We start from the raw sequence: 18,275 nt of genomic DNA, 5'->3' as shown, positions 1-18,275 counted from the left end.
AAAAACCTCACAGGATGATTCACAGGTTGTAAAATACTTTTTAAAGGCTCAAATGAAGATTTATTAGGGGACCTTTGTTTGTGTTTCTGCCAGACTTTGGCCGCTGGTTTCACCTGCTGAAACACTTTATTCTCAACTGCTACAGGACTTGATCCAGAATATAAACACAACATACGTAAGGCTTGACACTTGCTGGTCTGCATTTTGTTGTGTAGTACTTATTTTTGATTGATTTTCTTTTTCTTTTTTTGTTTTATGTTCATTTTGTGGGGTGGTATTATGAAATGATACTAACACATTTTTAATGAAAGGTTACACTCCCACAAAAAAACATTTACCATCACCATTCATTCCCACTAATCTTACAAATCCGGGATTTGTAGCCATCAAATTGTGTTTTGGTTTTTCTATCCGACGTCACCTTGGAAACCTGCCACAAGGGTTTCTGGGATATCGAAGATGGCGTTGATTCAACTCAAGTGAAAATATCAACATTTCACCAATTGAGTCCCAAATAAAAGCCACTTTCTCAAACAAAGAAACTTCAAGCTACGAGAATAGAATGTTGTGAAACTGATGAACGTTTTTAACCGTTTTTCCAGTTTGAAATCGACATTGAGTGTTCAAATGGGGTCTTTCTTCCGGTGTTTCCATCACACTCAGATGTCAACAAACCCAGATATCTTTCACAAAATACAAGTGCTAGAAATACGTGTTTGGCTTCTCAAAATCACCCCCTTGCGGGGCCACTAGGTGGCGTCTGCAGTAGCGTCGCTCCCGGTCAATACATGGCCGCATTTCTATTACCAAGACAATCCAGCAAAAGGTTTTTCTGAAAACATTTGAGGTGATAAATGTGATAAATGTGTCGTGCAGTTGATGAATCTGTCCTTGTTTTAGTTCCACTGTCGTCACTTTAGTTTTCACGACGTGAAAGAGCTCCACGTTTACAAATACAAAATATAGCAAAGTAATCCTAATTCATTTCAATTGATCACTTTTATATTTAATGTTCTGTCATGATTAATTTGATTTGGTTTAACTCATACTATATACACTATACTTGAACACTAGCAAAAGAATTTTAAACCGTTTGAGTCAAAAAAGAAGAAAAATAGATTGGAAATGATAAAGATTCAACTCACCAGTTCACCATAAATGTTTTTTTTTTAATTTAATTGAACTGAACTGAAGTTATCTGTAGCAAACTGTATTTCTTTCTCTCAATATTCCTACATATTTATTTTTGGTTATTTAAGTTACTCGTACTTGAAGCACTTTATTGTTTTTCTTTATTGGACTGGAGCTATAGTTTATTTCTAAAAAAAAATGTTCCTCTGTAGCCGTTCACATAGTTGTAGTTCAAAATAAATAGTGCACATTTTGCTAAAAGGTGAATTAATGTCCCTCTTTCCGCGTCTTTTACTGATGACTGGTAAAACCATGTATTTTGCGCCGTGCTGCATTGGGATGTACCGACGACGACCAGCTGTTCTGTAGTCTGAGTTTGTCTCCGTTTCTTACCAGTTAGATTGTTCCTCCACCTAAAAGCAAAGAAGGTCACGTTGGGGATTACTGTTTTACTTTAAAGCCCCGAGGTATGGCTTTAGAGGTATGGTGATCTGATCTATTGAGACGATTGAAGGAATTAGTTGCGTCAGGTGTAAGGTGCATCGCCTACACTCGTGTTCCACGAGGAGGCGTGTCGACCGTTGTGGAGAAGCTTGAGCCAGACGGGACGTTTCAACAGTATTTTACCCCCAAAAAAGACGTCTTGTGTTCACGGCTGGTCGTGAATCATTTCATTCATTCATTATTATGTCATATCTTATGTGAACGGTGACTGACGACACCAGCACCCAATCCCCCGGGGTGACGGTATGAGAATCTCACGAGCAGCCAGATCACCACTCTCTGCTCTATAATGAGCTCTTTATAGAAGGAAGGCCTTTACAGAAAAAGGCCCAGCATGAACACGAACCGCAGTAATGTCACATGACTCGGACTCCTCTTTAAATAAACGCTGTGGTCCCATCCGTTATCTGAGGTCACGCTGATTCTACCTGGATGCTTGAAGGCCCAGTAAAGCCGCCGCAGTGTTTTCTGTTGCTGCCTGATGAGCCACATTTATACGTATTGGTCCAGTTTTATTTTCACTTCCAAAGTTGGAGCTCAAGTATATTTTGGGCTTTTATGTCAAATCATCCCATGCTTCGTAATAAAGCTTTGTTGGGTTAGTAATTGGCAACTCTAAGCAATTGGATTTAAGGTACAGCCACACGACGAAAAAAAACAACCTTTTTCCCACAGATGAGCGACTTGAGCCGGGGTTTTACAATTTCCCCACTCTGGGACCCGTTGTTCAAAAAAACCTGTTTTCACATTTTTTAAAACAGCGCCTCATGTGGATGACGGGCCAAAAACAGCACGTTGAGGTTAAACGTTTTCCTGGCGTGGACAGGCCCTCAATTTTTTTTGTCTTTGGAGCGTCGCCCAAAATGGCCACTAAGAAGCACTGCAGGCCCCCCTTTCCCATCTCCGACTGGCCAGACGTTGGTAAATACAAACAGAGCCGAGCCACGTGCTCATGATCCCGTTCACTCACACACCAATGGTGATGGCCGCCATGCCCATGGACATTTGGACACATATAAAAGGCAAAGGGAGGGATCAAACCTCCAACCTTGGGATTGGTAGACCATCGCTTCTCTAACTGAGCCACAGAGTTGATGCATTCCTGTGGGGAGACGATCTTCACGACTGTCTACACGAGTTGTTTTTAAACGTGTTACTCTGCTTCACATACTTCACACATTCACTGAATTACAGGGCATCATTTCACTTTCTCTCTGGGAGGGTTCAAGGAAAATTGTCCCCGCCAGTGACTTCTAGGAAGTGTGGATGTTCTTTGTGTAAACATCTGCTACAGCAGTAACACCGTCCAAAGTTCTGAGAAGTAGGGCAAAACTCTTCGGTCAAGAAGTACTTCTGTAGAACTTCTTGAAACATCCTGACTGGTGTGAAGCCTTGTCATTAGCTGTGATTGATATATGGAAGAGACAGAAATGCTGTGCGCCTCCTCTGCCATTGTCAGAGGAGGAAGACGTTCTCTTTAGTAATATTAAATAGTCGTCAACAGATGAACAATGGAGTCCAATACTGTCCTTTTGACTGTTGTGCTGAACCTTCGTATTGTGAATGAAGCAAATCGTTCAGCAAAGACTTCACCTCGGGTCCCAACATGTGTAAATACCGTTCCTTCGTCTGCTTCCCTCACTGACTGAAGCTGAAAGCTTCTTCCCAGTCGCAGCTCTCAGATCTACTCATGGACAGACTGTTTCCCTGCTGCAGCTCAGCTGGCTGCTTGTGATTCCCAGGAGGCTTTCTTACGGCGCGAAAACACAAGTCTTGCCCGATGCTGCTGGTGATTGATGGCAAACAAATGTCCAGCGGACAGTTTGAACAGTGTCCTCTCTTGATGAAGAGCTGCAGCTGCCGGATGACGGGCCAGATGAGTTTATTCTTTATGAATCATGGGGAGGGCACGCCGGGGTGTGACCGGCCCTCCCCGAGGCCAGCCGATAACAGAGCAGCTGCAGGACAAATATTCAGCAATCCTTCCTCTCACCTGTACGTCAAACAGAAGGTCTTACTGCAGACGCAGCTGACGTGCTTCCTGACTCCAGATCTGTCGCAAGGAAAACACCTCATCTCTTAACCTGGAGTTATTTATCTGGTGATAAATCCCCGCTGGCCAGTATGAAGAAGCTCCGAGACCCCCTGGTGTGATCGGTGATTGTTTAGAAGCCCCCCGAGGCCTGATTATATGTAGAACAACACTGAGAGGAGTATTGTGTTCATCCTGGTGATTTTAATATAAAACAAACCCTGTTTTAACTCTTTGTACTTTCATATTTTGTCTTTGCGAGTTGTTGAATCATTTTTGATTGTGACTGTCCATACAAGGACTTTTTGGTTTTAAAACATTTTTAGAATTGTAGTCGTCTTCGCCATTGTTAACCGGGTTTGTCACCGGGAGATACGGGTCCCTTTGAAAACGCATCTGAAATGCAAACTAAAATAAAAGTTTATCTGTACTTATTGCCGTAATGGGTTCAGTGAGCCTCTATGGAGGCGCTGCAAAGAGCCACTTCTGATTTCTAAGAAATGCCGTTATGAGAAGTGAACATGAAAAATCTGTTTGTTCAAAATATAAACACATCTGTGGAGTCTCAGCAGTCGGTCAGTCGTTTTCCTTGTTCTCAATAGGAATTTGTTTGTTTCCTGACATTTGCTCACAGTGTCCGTGCTATTTGTGTGTGACTGTGTCTGCAGCGGTAGTTTGTGGGATGGTGGTTGTGACGAGGTGTCAGAGGATGGTGGCGGAGCGCTCTCACCTCAAACCCTCCCGGGTCTCAGAGGATCCCAGCAGACTTGTGCTCTCAGCAGTTATACGAGGATTTAGCGTGAGTGTGAGAAGTCGCGGGAGGAGGAGGAAGTTTTCCCGAGTAGGCAGATAAATGTCGAGCACATTTGACCCGAGCAATAAGGAGAGGAAGTCCAGCTCCGCTTATCTGACCCCCGGAGGGCTCCGATTCCGTCACTCAAAACCTCCTTTCATTTGAATACGTGATGGGCCTCGACTGTTCGAAGCAGGTTTGCTGTCTGACACGAGGCCAACAGGCTGTCGGCAGACATCTTAACTATTTCCTCATGGGAGTGGAAGCGGGAAGTTGTTTTTTTTGTTCCTTCCACATCGACCAAGAACACAGAGAACAGTCGGGGAAGCCCAGATGTTGTCCAACTGTCGACTGTTTATTTCCCCTGTTGGCTGGCAGCTCTGGTGTCGGAATCGTGTTCCTTCCCACTGTCCCGTGAACACACACCACCCTGGGGGCCGATCGATCTTGCAGAAGACTACCCCCCCTCCCCCCCGAATCGTGTTCAGAACGTTCAGCTCCAGGCTGTTTGTTTGTCTTCATCCAGCTGCCGTGAGCCTTCACGCTCAACAAAAACCTTTGGGCCCGATAAGCCTCCTGCTGATACCGAACAAAGCCATCGCCGGTGTCCACTCCCACTTTCCCATGAAGCTTTTCACACTCTGGAACTGAGCCGGTGTCCTTGAGTAATTCTCCCCATCTGGGTCTGATGACGCCATGGAAATAAATTCAATTTGTCCGAAAATGTGGCAGATTGAATATCTGTGGTGTTGGTCAGTGTTTTCCCACAGGCTGAAAGCTGAAACCACCTCCCCACCGACAGATTGGGATCTGAGGAATCTCGTAATGTAAAGACCGTCCCGGACAGCACGTATTTATGGGTTTCTCAGCTGAACCCGGTGAGAATTTCACTTTACGCTTCAGGAGTGGGAGGAAGAAATGGCATGTATGTGCAGATTGGTGTCCGTCCAGTGTTTCACATCCAAACATCGCAGCTGTAGGATGAATGATTGGAAAGAAGGGTTGTGATCGTTCAGTTCCTGCTCTTTGTTCAGAGGAACAGGGTGGATTCCATTTATATCAGCCTTCTTACTTTTACTGTTCAGCAGAAACGAGTGAAGCAGAGTTTCAGCTCCATCACATTTCAGTGCGGAGCAACAAGGGGGGGACACCTTTTTCCTTTAGCTGGTTCAGCAGCTGGAGCTCCAGCATTTCTCACAATAAATGTGAGGAATAACATTTGAAACCGCAACAGCAGTGAAGGTTCCGTGAGGTAGCTGTGGACTGAATTGACTTGATTCATAAGACCTGAAGTTAAACTACTTTCACAGGAGTTTTAATCAAATCCTGCTCTTGGGCCACATTTAGACAGACCCTGTTTTTTCTTTTCTTTTAAAAAACTGATATTTTTCCCCTCTACGGTTACAAAATAAAATGTCAATTACCCATAGCCACATAAACACTTGGTTCAGAGTTACTATGAGCATGCCACACCTGTAGGGGGCAGTGTAACGACAAGCATGCTGCTATGATAGAAAATACAAATCCTGGAATAAATACGATGTCATGAATGCAAAACAGTTGGTTTGGACCGATAAACAAGCAGAACGTCTCCTAAACGTGGCGTTGGAATAAAAAACAAATAAAGAACAAGCAGCTTTCTCTGGGTCTATTTTCATCACAGTGTTGGAAATGTAAATGCAGGTCGCACACAGATGACGCTTCCATCGCACATCGTGACTTAAATCTCCGTCTTCTCCTCTCGAGATGCAAACGGTGAAACAGTGTTTTCCAAACACCCACTGTGTTTTCAGGAACCCTCGTTTGTGGTGACTCATAGCTGCATTTTTGTGTAAATGCCCAAACGTAGAGAAGTATCACCATTTGTAAATACCCAGGTCCACTGGACTAATCTCACACTCAGGCCCCGTTTACATGGCAACCTTCATTTTTAGAAAGGTTTAGTGTTTTAAAGCAGAGACACAGAAAACGGTGTAGTTATTATGTCGGGCCATGAGATGGCGCCGTTGCTTGTTTTTGTCATGAAACCACACAAACGTGATGAATCTCAATGATTAACCTGCAGACACGGATGATAAAACGGGAGTACAGACTGGGAATCTTGCCGCCATGTTTGTGACTCATACACGAGCAGAAGGAACTATTTACCACAGTGGAGGTCACAGGGCTCCCAAGCCTCCGGTGGTGTCACGCTAACAGGACCTAATGTTTCCTTGTGTTCTTCAGCAACTGATGAAACATGTTTACGGTTTTATACTCCGGTGATTAAACAGGAAATGAAGTGGTTATTAAATCACTGGGTCCAGAATGGTCCAAAAGACCCGTCTTACCAAAATAAAGCCTTGTCTGGTCTGTTTTTCTTTGTCTCAGTCTGAATTTCTGCATTAATTACACAGGATATTGGTGTTCCATCAGTGTCTCCAGATAGTTTGCCAGCCTCCCAGCACAGCCAGTAACAATACTTCATTACCCCCCCTACTGCTGGAAAGCTGAGAATGAGGCTTGCTACTTACTTTTAACCATCAGTTTTGAATCTAATTTGGAGGAAAGTTGACCAAACAACAGCTGTGGTCTTGAAGCGACCTTTAAAAATGGAAACTTGAAACAGGCACACACACACACACACCACACACTAATCTGGCCGGATGTCTAACGCTGCGTTGCTGTTGTGTCTCCTGCAGGACTGGGTGACGGCCACAGACATCAGAGTGACCTTGAACAGACTCAACACGTTCGGAGACGAAGTCTTCAACGACCCCAAGGTCCTCAAGTCCTACTACTACGCCATCTCCGACTTCGCTGTGGGTGGAAGGTAAAGAATTTGAGCCCTCGGTTCAGAGGAGCCTCTGCTTCTCCATAATGTCCTCGTGGCGCTACGACGCAACGTTAAACTGAATGAAGTCAGCTCCTGGATGGCTTCAGAAAGGGAAATCCAGCTGAATCCTTCGGAGATGCTGTGGTAGAAGATCAGCAAATGTTCACGAGATGAAGAATTTCAGCAGAACGTGATTCAGGTCATTGCTGGCAGGAGAAGGCCATTCAAGTCCACTGCACTCTCCAGATGTCAAATAGCGGTGTTGAGATACTGGCATGAACTGTCAGAGCTCATCATGCGATGTATGTGTCTGTACTTGTGTCTTACAAGATGGAATCACATTTTTCGGAGCAGTTTAATCTCACACCTGGGTGCCTCTCAAAGTGTTCAGCTACTTTTTCCCCTGCCGTCAAGTTCCTCTTTGTGTTTTGCCGGATCTGTCCGCACACATCAGAGTGTGAAGGGGTTTCAGGTGTCTGAGCTTCAGGAGCGAGTCCAGGTCCCCCATGTGTCACTGCGTGGTCCGCTTCCCTGTGGCCTGCACGGGAATCCACATAAACAACTGCTTTTCCTGCCTGCCAGAGGAGGAAAGTTAAAAAAAAAAAAAAAAAAGAAGAGTTTTCGACAGGCATTACGAGTGTTAAACAGCCTGCGCCTCTGCAGCCATAATCTGTTTGAAATGTGGAGCAGATTTCCATTACACTGCCAGCATTCCTGGAATTCCTGGCCGCCAGGGCTGGATTACAGGGGAACCGGAATGGGGCGGACCGAGCTCCGTGACGGATGGATGAAAAGAGGAAGCTGGGCACCTGAAGGATTGAACCTTTCCTCCTCCACAGAGGGGTTTGTGAGGGAGGTTGAGTCCAGGAAGAGCAGGTGCACTGTGAGGCTGTTTGGAGGCGTCGCGGTTATTTGTCGTGGCGTTCCGTGCAGGAATCTGGAGCCACTGCAGGGTGCACCACAGACCAAACACACGTTTTCATCTGCAGGCTATTAAAGGTCAGCAATAAAGCCCACACTGCTTCTTCTCTGTATTGGCGTCGTGCAGAGGAGCAGACTCTGGAAAGCCTTCCCTCTTCCCTTCCAGCCGTCAGTTTTTCCACGGCTTTGTGCCAAGAAGCACCTGAGACAATGGCTGAAGGAGGCTCCCGGGCAAGTCCGGTCCTGTAGCGAGGGGCTGCGCCGCTGAACACCTCCAGCAGAATGAACCCGCCGGGAGCAGGAACAATGGCTGAGTGCAGTGCCAGAGAGCCTGCCAGGAATCTTCACCATTGTTGTTTTGTCTCGCAAACAAAAGGAAAATACAATTTCCATCGTGTCCCGATCACAAATGCCGGCCCCCCCGGGAGCTGTGCATTTATTAAGTCACTCGCATTACCCATCAGGCTTCAGGAGGCTCCTGTTGTCCTCCTGCAGCGAGGAACTCAGTACAGTAGTTTGAAGGCGCTGTAGGTGAACCACCCTACCCTGCTCCATGGTGACTTTTTAGATCTGGTATGAAGTTTTGACGCCCAGTGGTCGCTGGGCTGGTTTCTTTCTTTCGACTCCACCGAAGCCCTGGTGGCATGGCGACATTATGATGCTTCGTTTAAATAACCTGTTGTCGTCTCAGATTGCAGATTGATTGGTCCGATCAGCCCATTCCTACTCGGCGATGCTAAATTACTTTTCAAATTCAAAGGCTTCTTTTTTTTAATATTCTTCTTTTATGGAAGTGCGGTTAATGTCGTTTAACCCCATGTCCATTAAAGCTTAAAGTAACGGTCCGTTTGTTTATCTTATTTTAACGTCAGCTGCTCACTAACAGCTTGTTGCAGAAGTCACCAGTTAACAGGGGCACCAGTGAATCTGAAACACCGGGCAGTGGAGTAGAGGCAAGGCGAGTCAGGCCGAGTAGGAACTCGTGGAAAGGAAGTGAACACGGACTGAGCCACGACGATCTCTGCGCCACTCGTGGCGATGGAGGACGTCGAGATGTGCTTCACGTTTCCTCTCGTTTCACTGTGAGTTCCTGTGAGCCTGGCGTGACGTGTGTGTTTGTCGGCGTGTCGTCAGGTGCAAGTGTAACGGCCACGCCAGCACGTGTGTGAAGAACGGCGGCGGACGACTGGTCTGCAGCTGCAAACACAACACGGACGGCGACGACTGCAACGTGTGCAAGCCCTTCTACAACGACCGGCCCTGGAGGAGAGCCACGGCCGACAACGCCAACGAGTGTCTGCGTAAGGCTGCACACAAACTGAATACTTCCATCAACCCCACTGCATGTGGAGACAAACCAATCAGATCACACGCATGTTGTTGTGTAGTTATTTTCCTCTGAATATCTGGTCATATGTTGAATCCTATTGTTATTTATGAAGCTGATACTGAGACCGCTTCCACCATTACTGCAGGAACGTTTGTTATTACAAACCTAGAAGTACTACTTCTGTTATTACAGATGCTTTTACTGAAATTACTGCTGTGTTACTGTTACTACTAATGCTATTGGTAGTACTGCTATTGCTCGTACTGTTACCTCTAGTCTCTACAGCAGCAGACTTTGTTACTGCTACTACATCTATTACTATTACCAGTGTTGTGATTACTGACTGTACCCATTACCTCTATTATTGCTATTACTGGTACCACTACTGCTGGTACTGATACTAGTACCTCTACAGTGTTGCTATGTCTATTACTGCTACCAGTGTTATTACTGACTGTACCTATTACCATTCTATTATTGCTCTTGTTACTGATACTGCTAATCCTGATACTGATGCTAATAATGCTGATGATACTAATGCTGGTAATGATATTACTCATGCAGATTCTGCTGATACTAATTGGGATACTGACGCTACTGATGCCGACAATGCTAATGCTGATACTGGTGTTACTAATGGCGATCTATTGTTACTGCGGGAACTTTGGTTTTTACTGCGACTGCAAGAGCTTATTCCTGCAGCTGCTGTTGTTTTACTCTAATACCGGCAATAATATAATAAAACCGTTGATTCGGTTTCTTCTACTACTGCTGTGTTACTGCTCCTCATAATGCTAATGCTCCACTACTGTTCCTGCTGATGCTGGTACTGCCAGTTGTACTGCTACCTTTATGGTTTATGTTACTTTAAACAGCTTTATTTAGTGCTAATAGTACCACTGCTGTCATTACTAATGCTGTTACTTCAATTACCGCGAGGAAGTTACTGCTACTAATAATGCTGCTGCTTCTGTGTTATTGTGCTTCTTACACCTGAAGTCTTTTATTGAAATCGTCCGATAGCGTAGCTTTCTAGTTTCAGGAGACTCCACTAATGGTTTTTTTTTTTTTTTTTTTACTTCCTCTAAGTCTAATGTGTATTTGTTGCACAATGCGGCTGCTCTTATTACCCGGTACAGTAAACACACCCAAACAACAACACCCAGGACAAAAGCGCGAGCTGACCTGCTGCAGAGCTCGTGTTTTCCTGCTGCTGTAACTGATCTCAGGCCCTCTTAGTCACAACGAGCCCCAGGGGATTGTGGGAGCTGGAGTTCCTGTCCGCTCTCCGTGCAGATGCATGACTAAAGAGGGTGGGTGTGGGGGGGGGGTTACTGTTTTCCAGCTCCCACAGTCGGCCGTAATCCCTCCTCCAGTGTTTTCCCACCAGTGTAGGAAAACCTGCGCAGTAACAGAGTGTTCCGGAACTCTCCTGGTTTCATGTTAAAGTACAGCCTGAGTTTTCACCTCGTTTCAACTCTGCTGCTCCGGAGCAGAGTCACTTTGTTATGGAGGGCTTTTCCAGACTCTTACAACTAGTGACGGACTTTTCTGCACTGTTACAGTTAAAACTAATGCTGTTACCTAATACTAAGTTACCTCTAATAAGGCTGTAGTTACTGCTGCCACCACTGTTACTGCTGCTGCTCGTACTAATGCTCTTAGGCAGGTGTTATCTCAGTGAGAACTGCTCACCATTATTTTTTGACTAATAAAATGCAGGATTCTAGAGTTTTTCTGACGTCCTTGCGTCGCCTATCCAGTAGAGGACGCTCCGACTCCTTTGTCGTCACGCTGCAGTCGGCTCGCAGCAGAGTGAAGTCGTGAAGAGCGAAAAGCGTAAAGGACTCTGTCGCAATATCGCTCAGACGTTTAAAACCTTCACTGGCAAGGAAAATCATTTGAAATGTTTACAGACCAAGAGGACCTTGAGCAAGGTTGGGTTTTTTTTAACGGCTCGTTCTCCATCAGTTTTTATCCCTGCCCCCACATTGACCAGGATGCCGCCATCTTTGATGTTGAGCATCGATGCACGTCATCACGAATCAACATAATTACGCAGGCACGTCGCCCCTTTTCAAAAACATTTTATCAGCCAGTAAATCAGTTATCAGAACTTTTTACTCCATAATATCAGAATCTGCATTGGCCTAAAAAATAAATCCATATAGGTTGGACCCGAGCTCGTACTGCTGCCACCATGCTAGCTGCTACAGCTAATGCTGATACCTCGATTATTGTTCCAACTAATAACATTGCTAGTTCTTCCTCTGTTACTACTAGCACTGCTACAAGTACAATTATTGCTCAGTACTGTTACTACTACCAATGCAAGTACTGCTATTTCTACTAATACTGCTGCAACTAATTCCTCAACTGCTACGTCAGTTATTGTGCTACTATTGCAGCTAACGCTAACCCAGTTATAACTGCTATTACTAATGCTAGTACTATTAATGTTTATACCACCACTACTGTTACGGCTACTCATCATACTGCTCTTCTGCTGCCTCCTGTGTCATTATCACTGCCTCATTCATGCTAATGAGGTTTTTTGCAAACAGCACCGCACCTGCATTTTCCCCTAATGATTGATTGATTTCACCGATGTAGCTCTTTTCCACGTAACATTATAACACACACACACACACACACACACACACACACACACACACACACACACACACACACACACACACACACCGTGGCAGCTGCGGTGGTCAGGAGGACTCGTGGGGTCGACCCTGCGACCCTCCGACCCGAAGCCGTTCCCACTAGTACCGAATCCTAAACCACGACCCGTCTCTCTCTCTCTCTCTCTCTCTCTCTCTCTCTCTCTCTCTCTCTCTCTCTCTCTCTCTCTCTCTCTCTCTCTCTCTCTCTCTCTCTGTCTCTCTCTCTCTCTCAGCCTGCGACTGCAATGGGAAGAGTGCGGAGTGCTACTTCGACGGCGAGCTGTACCGGGCCACGGGCCACGGAGGTCACTGCAGGAACTGCGCCGACAACACCGGCGGACCGAACTGCGAGCGCTGCCTGGACAACTACTACCGGGACCAGAGCGGCAGCCGCTGCCTGGCCTGCGGCTGCAACTCCGTGGGTGAGTCGGCGTCAACGTTGGAGCGTTGGAGGAAGAGCCCGCCCTCACAGAGCGCCTCATGTCTTTCTCATTATGAGATATATACAGTGATCCAGATAGAAAATGTCTGTATGTGTACTTTACAACGGCTGTTGCATGAAAACAACTTTCGCCCTCCACTTTTTCTTTGTGATGATTTTCTGTCACATTTATGCCGTCCATCTTTAGTGTTTTGGGAGTTTCCATGTGGTCAGTGTCTATGTGTAACAATATGTTGATTAATTGTTCATTACTGGTTCCAATGTGCTGTTTTTCTGTCTTTTTGGGGGTTTTTTGTGGTCGTGTTGTACGTCTGTGGCTGTTTCCTGTCTCCTGTCAGTAGGTGACGTCTTCCTACTCGCCAGTGTCCGTCTGGTCACTCCTTCTCTCTCTCTACCTTTCTTGGTATTTTTCCAGCCATGCTGCCCCCTTGCAATGCTCTGACCCTTCCCCGGCGGTGTCTGGCTGTGTGGCATAGCTGCAGAGGAGCGAGGGGGGGGGGGGGGGGGGTGGTGTAGAACTGTGGCTTGTGATGATTGTTAAACAGCTTTCGATGCTACAGAAGGTGAAACCGGCGGTGTGTGGGCACGGTGGTGGTTTTTGTTCCTAACCGCTGCGTAATGTGAAGCAGCTGCCGCCCCGGTGACGGCGGTCTCTGAGGGTTTGTTAATGAGAGTGTGTGTGTGTGTGTGTGTGTGTGTGTGTGTGTGTGTGTGTGTGTGTGTGTGTGTGTGTGTGTGTGTGTGTGTGTGTGTGTGTGTGTGTGTGTGTGTGTGTGTGTGTGTGTGTGTGTGTGTGTCCAGGATCCGAGTCTCCTCAGTGTGACAGCAGAGGCATGTGTGCCTGTAAACCCGGAGTGTCCGGAGACAAGTGTGACCGCTGTCAGCCGGGATACCACAGCCTGACGGAGGCTGGCTGCAGGTACAACCCCCCCCCCCCCACACACACACACGCACACACACACACACACACACACACACACACTGATCACATCAGTCATCGCCACAATGTCGCTTTTAAAATGTTACATTTTACAGTTTTATATCCCAGATCTTTATTTATATAACAGTCTGAAACTGTAAAAAACAAAACATACTTTCCCCTTTTGTATTGAAGTTTTCATTCATTCTTCTGCTTTTTTTTCTCCAATGAAATATCTCCAAACCCCCATCCCTCCATTAAATCCCTACATTTTACCTTGACAACACTGATGTTTGTGAGTAAAAAGGTGAAATGTGACTCATTTTAAAGATCCATTGAATGCCGTGATGTGGAAACATCATCGGACCTCTGTGTTCTTTGCTGTTTCAACACTCACCAGAAAATTCAGATTGTAATCTTGAAGACATGTTGTAAAGTGTTCAGTCTGCACATGCTGAGCCTGTGTTGGAAAAACTGTTGACTTTGAGCGCCATCTGCTGGAATTACCTAAACAAAGAGTTTCTTTTTCTTGACTTTTATTGTTTTTCACATTCATTTTCCAAAGAAGAAACAGATGAGCGTCAATTCCAAAGGATAAACTCTGATTTTAGTGTTTCAGCAGCCGTGTGCGTGCAGACGGGACACGACAGTGAATCAGCAACTCACACACATACTGTTACTGAAATCTTACCTTTTGTGTCTACAATGTTCAATAGACATGATAAATGTTTACTATTTATTCAACCATCAGTTTGCGATCACGTAGGACTACAGACAGGCTGGACGCTGTAGTGATCAGTGGACATTACCTGAATCCTCCATATTGACTCTATAATGTGAAGCTGAAGTTCTACAGGTTGAAGACTAATGGCTGTGTGAATTTGTATCTGGGTCTCAGGACAGACTGGACACCACAGTAATCCAGGACTCAAGGTGGAAGTTACATGTTTTTTCTTCAATACTCAGCAGAGGAAGTGAATTTCTCAAGATAGAGTGTTTGTTCAGCCGTCTTTATGCGATTGCAGAGGACTGAGGACAAACTGAACACAACAGCGATTCACTGACGAACACAAAAATAGCATTATTTCGAGAGCTTCCGCCGCCCCTATCAGGGAAGCAGACTGGACGTGACAGCGATGGCGTGTAAAATGTGACTGTGCTCCCACCGCCAGGCCGTGTTCCTGCTCGCCGTCTGGCAGCACGCAGGAGTGCGACGTCAACACGGGTCAGTGCCGCTGCAAAGACAACGTGGAGGGCTTCAGCTGCGACAGGTAACACAGCCGCGACGCCTGGCGGACGCCGCGCCGTGTCGCTCTGTCCTCACGCCCGGCGCTCTGTCTGGCAGGTGCAAACTGGGCTACTTCAACCTGGACCCCAACAACCCCCAGGGCTGCACGCCCTGCTTCTGCTTCCAGCACTCGTCCGTGTGCGACAGCGCCGACGGCTACAGCGTGCACGCCATCAGCTCCTCCTTCAACAGAGGTGATCCTGCCGCCTGCAGGCTGCGCTCAGGGCATAACCAACCCCACGGTACCAGGTTTTAACGTGTTGGTGTGTGTGTGTGTGTGTGGCAGATGATGAGCAGTGGAAGGCTCTGGGCCATGACGGAGCCAGTGACTCGGTCCAGTGGTCCTCCAGCAGCCAGGAGCTCTCCCTCATCTCCGATGACTACTTTCCCATGTACTTTGTAGCTCCAGGTATACACACACACACACACACACACACACACACACACACACTCACACACGGTCGTCACCTCCAGCCTTTCCAGGATGAAGCACATTAATCACCATACGCGTCATTCCTTCTGCTTCTCTCAGAGAAGTACCTGGGAACCGGCTGCTGAGCTACGGTCAGAACCTGACGCTGAACTTCCGGGTGGAGCGCCGCGACGCTCGTCTGTCAGCCGAGGATCTGGTCCTGGAGGGAGCCGACCTGCGGGTGGCCGTCCCCCTCATCGCCCAGGGCAACGCCTACCCTAACGAGGACATGCAGACCTACGTGTTCAGGTGAGGCGGCGGGAGAAACGCCGTCACCGTGGATCTGCATTTCTGGAGATTAAAAATGTTCGAATTGGCCGGGATGAGGAGACGGATGAGTTTGATTTGACCCATTAGTTTCCTGGTTTCACTCATAATATGCACATATGGATAAAGTGATCTAGTTTAATGGTGAAGAGTAAAAATGTATTTCATGATAGAACTACTTCCTGTTTTGAAGTTTAGCATTAACGGCTTCTAATCTGACATAATAGTCTTTTAATCCAGATGAATTTAAACTACATTCTAATGTCTAACTTATACTTTCCATGCAGTATGTGAGATTTCTTTGCACAGTCTGAGCATTGGTTTTCAGATCCTTCTTATATTTAGTCAATCTTCAGTAATAATTCTCACTTTCACTTTTAAGAAGAACCATTTGGTCTCCAATTGACTCCAAATTTTTCAATTTGGCTTTTATTTGGATTATTTCTTGTTAATCTGGAATAAGTACATCTCACCTGTCATATTGATCTGGATTACCTTCCCTGTTGATGATTTGAACCTTGTTGGTCTGGTTCAGGCTCCGTGACAGCTCTGACTACCCCTGGACGCCGCCCATCAGCCACTCAGACTTCCAGAAACTTCTCCACAACCTGACGGCCATTAAAGTCCGCGGCACCTACAGCGAGAGAAGTACACACCACAAACTCGGATGCAAAAAAAAACCTAACCCCGGTCTAAAAAGGTGGTTCGGCGTCATAACGAGTCCTCTCGCTAGGTGCCGGTTACCTGGACGACGTTTCCCTGGTGACGGCCAGACGCGGCCCCGGCGTTCCGGCCCGCTGGGTGGAGCAGTGCACCTGCCCTCAGGGTTACCAGGGGCAACACTGTGAGCAGTGCACTGTGGGATACCGCCGGGCCCGGCCTGAGCTCGGCGCCTTCAGCCCCTGTGAGGCCTGCAACTGCAACCGTCACAGCGACGCCTGCAACCCGGACACCGGTGAGCGTTGAGTGGTCCAGTGCTTCTGACTGGCTGTGGAGCTGCTGAGAATCTGGCTGGTTGAATGTTGTGGACCTTTTTCACATTGGGACGGTCCGGGACCCGGGTCACTGGGGAGGGAGGGGAGCTGAGAATGTTCACCCCTTCATTTGGTTCAGGTGGCGTCACATTCACTTTAGAGACCAAACCACCTGGAAAATGTCACGCAATTACAACAGCTGCTGGTTAGGGGGCGCTGTCACCTGAAACAAACACTGACCAGAGAGGAGGTGAAGAAGAAACACGGCTCATTGATTGGTCTGGACCGAAACCAGAAGTCCCGCCACTTTAGCCTGTGGTGGCTAGGCTAGTTAGCGCATGGCTAATGGATAGCCACAAGCTAATATCAATGAGAGATATCAATGAAAGTCTTCCTCTCTTCTTCTTCTTCTTCTCTACTTCTTCCTCTCTACTTCTTCCTCTCTCCTTCTTCTCTCCTTCTTCTTCCTCTCTACTACTTCTCTCTGTCTACTTCTTCCTCTCTACTTCTTCTTCCTCTCTACTTCTTCCTCCTCTCTACTTCTTCGTCTCTACTTCTTCCTCTCTACTTCTTCCTCTCTACTTCTTCCTCCTCTCTACTTCTTCGTCTCTACTTCTTCCTCTCTACTTCTTCCTCTCTACTTCTTCTTCCTCTCTACTTCTTCCTCCTCTCTACTTCTTCGTCTCTACTTCTTCGTCTCTACTTCTTCCTCTCTACTTCTTCCTCCTCTCTACTTCTTCGTCTCTACTTCTTCCTCTCTACTTCTTCCTCTCTACTTCTTCCTCCTCTCTACTTCTTCGTCTCTACTTCTTCCTCTCTACTTCTTCCTCTCTACTTCTTCCTCCTCTCTACTTCTTCGTCTCTACTTCTTCCTCTCTACTTCGTCCTCCTCTCTAGTTCTTCCTCTCTACTTTTTCCTCTCTACTTCTTCCTCCTCTCTACTTCTTCCTCTCTACTTCCTCCTCCTCTCTAGTTCTTCCTCTCTACTTCTTCCTCTCTACTTCTTCCTCCTCTCTACTTCTTCCTCCTCTCTAGTTCTTCCTCTCTACTTCTTCCTCTCTACTTCTTCCTCCTCTCTACTTCCTCCTCCTCTCTAGTTCTTCCTCTCTACTTCTTCCTCTCTACTTCTTCCTCCTCTCTACTTCTTCCTCTCTTCTTCTTCTCTACTTCTTCCTCCTCTCTACTTCTACTTCTTCTCTACTTCTTCCTCTCTACTTCTTCCTCTCTTCTTCTTCCTCTCTTCTTCTTCTTCCTCTCTTCTTCTTCTTCACTACTTCACGTCTGCCCACCAGATATTTTCTAACTTTTTCTTTGTGTCTAATTCTTCTGATTCATGTGGTTCACTTTGTTTGTTCACTACCCAGAATGCATTGCACACTACGTCACCTCCTCTCACTCCGCCCACTAGAAAGAAGGTTTGTAAAGGAGGTTTTGAAGGGAACAAGCGATCACTCGTTGGCTTGATTACTATAGTGATTGGTGCATTGCTGGTTGAACTATTTCGTGGATCTGTTATCACGCGCTGCTCCACTGGTCAGTTGGGTAGTTGAGACTGACTTTTACCGGTTCACCTGTCGTATTAGCTGGTTAGTTGGATAGTTCACTGTGTTTGTCATGGGTTTCTTTGTTCGTCTCTCCTCACCATCCGCGTGCGTTTGGTTGTTTCCAGGAGCTTGTGACTGTCAGCACAACACGGCCGGTTTGAGCTGCGA

General features: G+C 46.5%; 1 protein-coding gene across 1 annotated transcript in view; it reads left to right on the top strand.

Moving 5' to 3' along the window:
• Positions 1 to 18,275, top strand: part of lamc1 (laminin, gamma 1) — a 77,753-nt gene that overhangs the window by 47,335 nt on the left and 12,143 nt on the right. The window contains 12 exon segments of the mRNA XM_080503354.1: positions 7,142 to 7,272; positions 9,331 to 9,497; positions 12,435 to 12,623; positions 13,445 to 13,562; positions 14,735 to 14,833; positions 14,908 to 15,044; positions 15,137 to 15,259; positions 15,383 to 15,388; positions 15,391 to 15,571; positions 16,125 to 16,237; positions 16,323 to 16,544; positions 18,233 to 18,275. The exon segment at positions 18,233 to 18,275 is cut by the window's right edge and continues 146 nt beyond it. Coding sequence (XP_080359480.1) covers positions 7,142 to 7,272; positions 9,331 to 9,497; positions 12,435 to 12,623; positions 13,445 to 13,562; positions 14,735 to 14,833; positions 14,908 to 15,044; positions 15,137 to 15,259; positions 15,383 to 15,388; positions 15,391 to 15,571; positions 16,125 to 16,237; positions 16,323 to 16,544; positions 18,233 to 18,275 — 1,529 coding nt within the window.

Source organism: Blennius ocellaris (assembly GCF_963422515.1).
Source record: "Blennius ocellaris genome assembly, chromosome: 10".
Taxonomy (NCBI): domain Eukaryota; kingdom Metazoa; phylum Chordata; class Actinopteri; order Blenniiformes; family Blenniidae; genus Blennius; species Blennius ocellaris.
This window is presented reverse-complemented; position numbering and strand designations above follow the sequence as displayed.